The following is a 10,163-nucleotide window of genomic DNA, read 5'->3' on the forward strand; positions in this document are numbered from 1 at the left end:
TAAACAGTGTAAATTCTAACAAAAAATAATTTTAAATGCAATTAATTTGTATTGTTTCAACAGAGTTTTGAAAGTGAACCCAAAGTTGATGATATATATGCTGAGTTACATGGAGTATCAGAATATGTTGGAGAGGTATATCATCCTTGATGGATTACAACCACAGCATGTATTGTTCAAATCAAACACCCCACACTGCACATTCCTACAATTCCTTGGATTCTTACATTTTATATATAAAAATATGTTTGTTTTGTATTAATAGCTATTAGCTATGTCATTACCGAAATAGCCTGATTTAAAATATTAGTTATATTTAGATTTTGTATTTCATGCTATTGTATATATTATGCATGTTGAATATTGTATGGCTTTTGTAATGTATTATATTTTTATTATGTTATGTAGTTAAATTATATATGTACTATTAGAAGAATATTTTTTTTCTTTTTTACAATCCCAACATAATTGTTTTAAAATGAATAATAAATTGTATCTTTTTCTTCTTATTTGATCATTAGTGCAATTCAGTTTTAGAAAATTAACTCAAAATACTGAAACACAGCAAAACAAAAAACTAGAATAAAAAATATTGGTTACAACAAAATCGCTACATACCATCATACATTCAATTTTTTTTTAAATAACAAGTTTTTTCTAAGATTTCTAAGAATTTTAAATTCAGAAACATTTCTGTATGAGGTATAAAAAATGTCAATTTAAAAAACTAAATTAGTTTTTAATTTTATATTCTTTTAATTATATTATTGTTTCTTTATGTTTATCCAGTATATTTAATTTCAGGTTATCCAACCAATCCAGTTATTTAGTTCATCTTGCTTTCTTTTACTTAATTCATCTTATGTAAGTCAGCTGCACTTATTGATGGTGTGAATGTTATTTGCCGTCAGATGTAGAATATAGTAGTTTGTGTGGAAAGTGTTAAAACCACCTTTTCCTCAAAACACTAAGTGTACCCTGGGAGTGTTCTTCAAAAGAATGTTTATTTTGATTTGTTTACCTTTTTAATTTGTTTGCATGGTATGTTTATTTGTTTTGATTATATATATATATATATAATTTTGTACTATAATTTCGTTGATATTTGTTTTGTTTTTTTTTTTTTGTTTTTTTTTAATATCTTAATTATTCCATATAGAGTAAATTTATGGTGTAAGCTCTGCCTATAAATATTCTCATTTTATTTTTTTAGTTAAACATTTTGATATATTTCATTGATTATTATTTATGCTTAAATATTTATTCAGCCATTATTTTTAATTATTTTTTATACTGTATTTATTTTCTTAAACAATGCAAAGTACTTTTTATTTTTTATAATTTTAAATGACATTTTGAAATAATATCCATACAAAAATGTTGCCTAAAATTATATTATCTGTAGTTTTACATATATTAATTAATGATCTTTGTCTTTCTTTTTGCAGGTTGCTCTCTGAATAAACATTCTTTACTTTATTCCTTACAATCATTACATTTTTCACATCATTCTTTAAAATCAAAATTGTATAGTTTTCTCTAAAGCAATACATTATTTATAAACTTCAAATGACTTGCTTCTATTCTAACCACCCTTCCACAAATTCTTTCCTCACAATCATCATATCCCAATTGTTTTAATTTCCCTCTCTCCGTGCTTATGTTTGGTTTTCACAACTCATTTGTGTTTGTGATTGGCTGGTGGTATCTTTATGCTAATTTTAACCCATGATGAGGTGTGGTATTGTTGAGGGTGTTACAAAATTGAATTAGTGTATGACTGAGAGATACATGAGAGATTTTTTGTGTTTGTTTTTTATAGCGAAATTTGTGATTTTATGTTTAATGTATTTGTTATTATAGTGTTCATAGTGTATTTATATAGACCTAATATTTGAATTGATTGATTGTTCTAATTTTGTTTGATTTTTATAGATTTGTAGAATAAAATTTGTTTGTTTCAATTTGTTTTTTTATTTAAAATACTTTTTTCCAAATTTAATTTGATACGCTGCACCTGTTTATTTAAATTCAGTTCATGTAATAGATAATTTGAATCCACTACTTTATTATATAATTATGCCATATTTAAATTTTACGAAATTAATTTAAACAATAATGTCTATATAAGGAAACGATGAAATATTATTTTGTAATCGTTGATTGATAAGGCAATGTTATTAACAATATTTATTATTTTACTCATTTTAATAGGAACCCGTTGATGAGGTACTCAATTTAAATGTTAATCTTGGTCCATCTCAGGAAAAACATGTAATAACAGAGGATGAGATAGAACAACTAACTAATGTTATGAATGAAATTGCCCAGTCAGGTATTTATTTCTCAATTTCAGTATGTTGTCTTTCAATATAATATGGTGCCATACTCTAAATTTGGCCAATAAATTAAGCATTATCTATCAAATCTTTACAATTTTCATACAATATTAATTTCTCTGTATATGTCAATATACTAGTCAATACACATAGTTAACAATTGTATTAAACAAATTACAAAGTAAATTTACAGTGTGCCATAAGATCTTGTTTTTACCATCTTTAACTGGTCTCAAGGTCTGCTACTTTTCTTTTCTTTATATGACCTTTCAACCTCCTTTCAGTGCATGTCACAAACATATATAATCAATATAACAAGGTACAGTAGAACCTTTACATTTCTTACTTTACCCATCTTTTTTAATTGTAGAAGAAAACGCTCTCATATCATCAGACAATGAAATGGAGAATGGCGGCGAAACTGTCAATGAAGATGATCTGGTTTCAGATAAAGCTCAACAGAACATACAGGTGAATCTGAATCAGTTAAGCCTTGATGAAGAGGCTGATATGGATGATTTGCTAAATATGGATTTCAGTCAATTTGCAGACGAAACAGGCGATAATAAAACAGGTTAGTTTCCCTTTATTCTTCCATTAAATTTTTATTTTTATTTTAGAAATACCATTATTTTGAACCATTTGTTTCTATCTACAATGGATTAAGTTCATGTAGGGGTTAAAATTGATTCTTGAAGGATGTTTTTACACAAAATTGCATGTAATGAATAAAGTATTTTTTGTGACTTAAATAGTTACTAAAACAGTGTGGACACAGCGTAATCTTGATTGTTAATGTGAACATTTGAATCTGCAGTTTTAATTTCTAAAAGCATCCTCACTAACAAAGTTGTAATATTTTATAATTACATACAGTATAACCTCTATTAATGGGACACCTTCTAAAAAAGTGTGCCTTTAATGGAGGGTCCCCTGCATACAGGGTTAGCTGTAAAGTTAAAACATATACCCCTGGTTCATTTTACATTAATCGGGGTTTGCCCTGAATAAGGATGTCCTAAAGGGATTCTACTGTATTTTGATTTTTTAATTCCCTAATTTTATTTCATCCGTTTTCTTTTGTCATCATTATTTTATATTTTATGCTCATGTTCATTTTAATAGTACTTGAAAGGATGTCTGAGAATGAGATAGCAGAAGGAATGGCAGCTTACGTCGCCGACATTCCCTCATGTCCCACACCGCAATCTAATAATACCACTGTCCTTAATCCCATTATACAAGCAGGTTTGACGATAAATACATTTACATTTTACACTCAATGTTGCACAGGCTTTGGGCTCTTTGTATATATTTATTTTTTTATTTTTATATTTATAGTTACTGCATGAAGAACTAATTCATTATGTGTTTTTTGTTTGTTGTTATTGTGTGTATAGTGCACGTACAAGACAGTTACCGTTACTTTCCTCTAGAAGAATCTTAAATTTGGAAACTAGGGACGTGGGATAGGTTATAGGTTATTATTCATGGCACCAGGCACCATCAATCAATTAAACTTATTAAATTATTATTTCTTTAAGTTTAATGATTAATTATTTGCACTGTCAGGTGTATTTGCATAATCTTTTTCTGATGATTAGGATTTGATATAACTGTGTATCTTATCATGGAGGTATACCTCCGTGATCTTATTTACATTATAGGACCAGATAATCATTGTAGATCATTGTAATTAAAATGATTTCAACCCCACAAAATAGCTTTAATCGTCATATTGAGTGAGTTAATAAAGTTCAGCGCCTAGGACACCAACATTTTATAGAAATAAATAACAGAATTGTTTAATTAATGATTAAATGAATAATCTGAATTGGAAGAAAGTTCTGATAAAATATACTTTGATTCTAAAAGAAACCAATGATGAAATAGAGGACGTACAATTGACAGAATCTGAGCAAGATGCGATCTTTCAGTTCCAACTGCAGTATTCTGTGGATGAGGATAATGTTTCATTGTCAGGTGACATAAGCCAACCAATAGTATTTTTTGGAAGGGGGAAATGGTGCGCAGCTTGGGAGGAAAAAATGGTAAAGGATAAATTGGATGCAGTAAATTGGGAGATGTTCATTTAGACATAAATGTGGAGAATATTTATGGATCTTTAATTTGGTGTGTACTAATATAGGGCTTTGGAAGTTTTCTTTTATTAAAAGGAATAAAACCAAAAAAAAAACATTTTAATTTATCTTGTGGAGGCTAGGTGACTGCAATAGTGTTCACTTCAACATTTTGTCTTATTTCAGATAGTTTTGGTCATGGTTGTACTCTTTGGCATCTAATGATCATTCTGGATTTTCTTTTATACTTTGGCAATAGGGCAGGATCTGTGATGCCAATTTTATAATGGCATTTCTTGCTAAAGCAACTAACACTACCTATATAATAGCTATTAAGGTTTTTTGTTTACAGTAACAGGACATTAAATGCATATCATCAATCTACAGTTTAACCTTTAACCTTTCTTCTCGCTCTTTTGTGTCATTTGTACTTATTTGTCACAAAATTATGTTTGTTATTAAGTACAGCTTGCACTTTATGTTATATATATATATCCCACAATGTTCAATAGGTTCACAATTTGAAATACTAATTTTAATACTAATACAATCTAATTTTTCCTATATAATATAATAATAATCCATATTAATAAATAATATGTAAATAATTTACTGTATTAAACATGTAAATATATTTAATTTTGTCAAATTGTGTTCAATGTTTTTAACCATTGTCACTATGATTACTAACTATTAGTACAATCAAAGAATATAAATAGGTAAAGAATCAACAGTACGCGCTGTTATATATAGAAGGATAGGAAACGCGGACGTGCTTGCATGGACGCGTAAGAATCCAGCTGCCGAACGACGGCGGGCTCTAGATATGGTTCCCGTCTAATTCCACGTTTGGATGGATCGTGATGATCTGATGTGTTCTCGCGTCTGTGCTTTACTAATTTTGATATTATTAATATTTTGATAATCATTTTGATAAATAATCATCGTTTGCATTTTTATAGATAGTTTTACCTTACCTTACTTCTTCTAGCGAAAAAGAAGTGCGCCACCTTCAGGCGTAGGCAAATAGTAACCCGGATGTGGTTTACGCCGCCAAGGGAACTGTTGTATCTTCTCCTTTTATTATCTTTGGTACAATTAAACATTTAATTGTATTATTATTAATATTTGAATTGCTCCCCCGGTTTGGCACATCAACTATTTGGCTCATTTATGTTTGTACTTAAATTAATGCATTAATATTATAATCTATATTTATTGGTGAGTTACCTATTATAATAGTCTCATATGAACACAAAATTTATGGTTATTTTTATTTATTTATTTTTATTATATTCAATCAACCCCAACAGCGGTAATTACTGCCACTAACAGTTTGTTAAAATACATATCAACTAACATTACTCATTTTCACAATCCATTTATATAAATGAAATAAAAAACAAATATTATTTGAAATTCAACAAATCCAAAACAATGTGAACAGCATGAGTGTATAATAATAAACCATGTTGCGTATTTTTGCATATTTGTAATAATGTGTGTTTATTTGTATTTTACCTATTGCATGATCTGTTTTTCTTTATTTTTATTTGAATTTATGTTTCTGTGTACTGTAGACTCCAATCCAGATGTTCACTGTGCACCACCTTCTGACACACCGCCCTCATTTGACCAAGAAGATCCCGAGAAGCCATATATGAATGGCCATGATAATATGAATGGTAGGAGATGAGATTCCTGTTTCATTCAATCTACTCTCTTTCTCTCATCCTTCTCTCCTTGTACTTCTAAATCTTCTAATGACACTTGCATATATTATAAATCTATTGTTATGCAAATTAGAAATGCAATTGTTTACTTATTTAGTTATTTTTCAGGACTGTAAATGTACTGGTCACATGCATTTATTTTCAGCAAATCTTTATAGCAATATTAGTTTGTATTGAAATGAAATTGTTGTTTTTCTACCATTTCTATGTAATAGAAGCCCCTATGACCCCAGAGATTAAGGTAACCAATCACGATGAGGCTTTCATATACGCAGGTATATACTAGCTCTTGATTGGCTAGCGCATGTTCCTTCCTTCCCCGTCCTTATGTAATTGTTATTTTTCCTGATTATTTCATTGAGTTTTGTGTTTTTTATTTATCTTGTCAAATGTACGTTTCCTATTGGCTGATTTCAGACACAAGCGTTTAAATTATTGTACACCAAATTAATAAACTAAATAGTCCATACTAAATTTAGTGAACCCATTGTATATTATTAAAGAGGGTGGGCCCCTAGATATCAGGTGGCCTGCAGCTCAAAGGGTTAACCTCTCTAAATGAATTTAATTTATTATACATTACTTATGTTAATACTTGGTGTCTGAAAATAGCAATGGAATGTTTATGTAATTGTTTAACCCTCTCCCATTCCTTTTCCTCTTTAATTCTATCTTTTAGCCTAGGAAATACAGTATTAGATGTTTATAGATTCATATTTCATCCTTCCTTCGATAGATTTTGTAATTAATATTTTGTATAAATTCATGAACACATAGAGTAATAACTTATCGGAAGTAGTGGATAATATAGGATCTTACTTTTCATCTTTAGTTTACTAAATTATATTAAAATAGTAAAATACATAGAATAAAATATTGTGTTGTTCATCTTTTGTTATTGGTAATACTCTATTCTTCCACACTTTTATCCTGTTTCATCAGTTTCATAACACTGTAAAGTTTTTTTTCACTTGTATTGGTTCAACTTGTTTATCAGTTTAATATTATTGTTTAAATGTAATAATAGTTCTGTTTTTACCTGAGTATTTCAAATTAATTACTTTTTAAATTACATTTCATTAGTTTTATAATGGTTGTGAATAATTTAGTTGAAAATAAAATAAATATCTGTTTTTAAGCATCAAGGAAAACCAATTTCATGTTCGCCTTGTTGTAAAGATTTATCTTATCTTATCTTATCTTAACTTTATTCCAAATAATGCATTTGGAATTATAAAAGAAATAAGTTTTTACTAATTGTTGTTTTACAATTTGTTTCCATTCATCTAATTAACACTGTTCTTTCATGAATCCTAACATTATCTTTCCTTTACGTTACTAATTTAACTTATTCTTATTCAATATTACATCATTTATCTTTAACACCAAATTTGTTTATGATTGTAGAAACGAAAGAGGAAGATGAAAGTGTTCCATTTGGAAATGACGAAAGCCAGCCAGTAGCAGAAGAAGGTGGGCAAGAACCTGCTGTGCAAGCCCGTAAGTGCATTAAAATTATTAACACTAGATAAAGTATACAAAGGAATGGTTGAGTCGCGTGGCCTAACAGTAGACAGAGCCACAGCAGCAAAGCTCAGCTGTAAAATGTTGGAATAAGAGCTTAAACCTGGTCCAGTAAGCCTAGTGCATCTTTCAAAAAGAGTATGGGGTTATACTTGGTATTCTGGTCCATATAAGCCTAATTAATTTAACCTTACCATGTCAGTCACTTCATAATGGAAACACAATGCAAGTAAAAATAATATTATTAGAATTGGTAAGATAACATTAAAAAAACACATCCTAATTTAGTCACTGTTTAGTACAGTCAGTAGTAGTATTAGATGTATTATGAGTTTGCACAAATCTATTTTAAAATTCATTAAAAAAAAATCATTATTACATGATTGGGAAACATTCTTAAATAAGGTTTATTTTGCATTTTGGGAGATATGGAGGTGGATAAATTTAAACCTGGCTTACATTTGAACCGACTTTTCTCACTTTTACCATGAATCACACATTTTTATTCATTATTTGGCCATTTTTCCCAAAATGCATTTCACATTCATTTTTTTTTCACTCCATTTACATAACAGAGGGTGTCAATGTAGTCCATTCAGCACCCCCATCACAACCAGATGACGATGACACGACAGAGACAGTAGAACGTTTTGAGGAAACCCTCCCAGACGGATCAATCCGTATAGTAACAAGGCGGAGGGTTGTCAGGAAAGTTACACAACACGTTGAGGTCGAAGGTGAACCTGTGTTGGTTGATGGAGATGGTCAAAGGAAGTAAGTAATTAGTGTGAACAAATTGCTGTGTTTGCTGTGATGGCTTCTTTTCTTCAAAAAGATTTTGTTTAAAGAAAAACGGATTAAATCTTGTTCACTCCTATGGGACTACAAGGTGCTCTCTAAAATGTCAATTCTTACTGAGTTTAAAAAGAAATTAGATTAACAAAATTACTTTCAAGATACTTTCTTTCATTTTTTATCAAATAATGTCCTGTTGCGTCAACATGTTTCAACTTTATTATTTAATAGAATATTATACATTTATGTTTCCATTTTATAGAATGTTTATATTCTAAAGTGATCCAAAATCTTAAATTTTACAATAATAATTTAATATAAAATACATGTTTTTGGCATTACACTGTCAGGAAATTAATCAGTTGTTACTCATAACCTAAATATCATTAACTAAATATTTATGTTATCGCCAGCGGTGGTTAAATTTTGTTTATTTTTTTCATTTTCATTTCATTTCTGTCTTTTTCATTCATCGTTTTAATTATCCAGTCATAATGAAGGTAATTAGCAAGTTCTCTGTTGGCATCCATCTCTATTCTTCTCTGTGAATAACTTTACTTCTTGTTCAATGTTGTTTTATGTTAACTGTTGGATTAAGTATGTATCAGGGTTTCTGGTTTTATAACTTTAATGTTATCTTCTGATCTTGTAAATTAGAATACCATTTAACATTTATACCTTAATATTGTTTACATATATCAATGGAAATTATATATTTATATGTTGGTTTTTAAAAATATTAATAAAGCAGTATTATATATAGTATATAAAAATTCCCAGAATTAACTAATACTGTTCCTTCCAAATGGACACCTTGATATGTCCTGCTCAAATTTGATATGTTGCAAATTTAAGCCTAGACTCTGGTTTAAAACACCTTTGTTATTTGCCCATCCTGTGGTATGAGCCCACTAAAAAAGATAGAGCAATATTTATGCAGATTACAATATGGTACTTGGTACTAAAGCCTACCTCCCAAACCCATTTTGGCGAGGATTGTTTATATACACGGGACAGTGCAATACTAACATTTATAATATCTGCAATTATTAATAGTATTCAAATTAATTTTGCATAATAAACAACTTTTAATAATAATTATTACTATTATTCTAATTTACAATATATAAATAAAGTGTTTTATTAATAATATTCTAATTAAAACAACCAATAATTTCATAAACCTATTTGTGATGTGTTTCAAACTGCATTTTAATAAAAATGTAAATCATATTCAAATATATCAATAATTGTAAATATTTTCCCTATATCTAATATTACATGTTACTGCTGTATTATATGTATGTAACGTGTCTAACTGTAGCATGTTAACAACTTCTGCTACATTGTAAATGCTTATTTAATGAAGCATGTACTATTGTTGCTACATTTAAATGAATAACTAAAGGTATATTCACACTTGTTCCGTTTCAATGAATGGAAGTCATATTTTTAAAGCTCTGTCTACACTATTAAACTTTATGTGACAAAAAATGTGATGTGCTCATATATGGACATGATTATGTCATATCACTACCATAATTAAGCATATCACTACCATAATTTTTTAGTCAAACTAGTTTGATAGTGTAGACAAAGCTTTATAGGGTTTTCCATTTTTTAACAAAACAGAACAAGTGAGAATGTAACTTAATTCTGGAATACTGCTGTGTGGTCATTGATGACCTAGC

At 28.8% G+C, this 10,163-nt stretch overlaps 1 protein-coding gene across 32 annotated transcripts in view; it reads left to right on the forward strand.

Annotated features, from left to right (window-relative positions):
* Positions 1-10,163, forward strand: part of LOC140052368 (uncharacterized) — a 116,685-nt gene that overhangs the window by 103,404 nt on the left and 3,118 nt on the right. For 20 of the 32 annotated variants that reach the window (XM_072097916.1, XM_072097919.1, XM_072097920.1 and 17 more), the window contains 10 exons: positions 64-135; positions 805-864; positions 2,215-2,335; positions 2,710-2,913; positions 3,465-3,587; positions 4,215-4,322; positions 6,001-6,105; positions 6,369-6,428; positions 7,561-7,653; positions 8,253-8,451. In XM_072097916.1, the coding sequence (XP_071954017.1) occupies positions 64-135; positions 805-864; positions 2,215-2,335; positions 2,710-2,913; positions 3,465-3,587; positions 4,215-4,322; positions 6,001-6,105; positions 6,369-6,428; positions 7,561-7,653; positions 8,253-8,451 (1,145 nt within the window). The remainder of the gene's footprint in view (positions 1-63; positions 136-804; positions 865-2,214; positions 2,336-2,709; positions 2,914-3,464; positions 3,588-4,214; positions 4,323-6,000; positions 6,106-6,368; positions 6,429-7,560; positions 7,654-8,252; positions 8,452-10,163) is intronic. The other 12 variants (XM_072097923.1, XM_072097942.1, XM_072097922.1 and 9 more) reach the window with 11 other exon arrangements.

Source organism: Antedon mediterranea, chromosome 6 (assembly GCF_964355755.1).
Source record: "Antedon mediterranea chromosome 6, ecAntMedi1.1, whole genome shotgun sequence".
NCBI lineage: Eukaryota > Metazoa > Echinodermata > Crinoidea > Comatulida > Antedonidae > Antedon > Antedon mediterranea.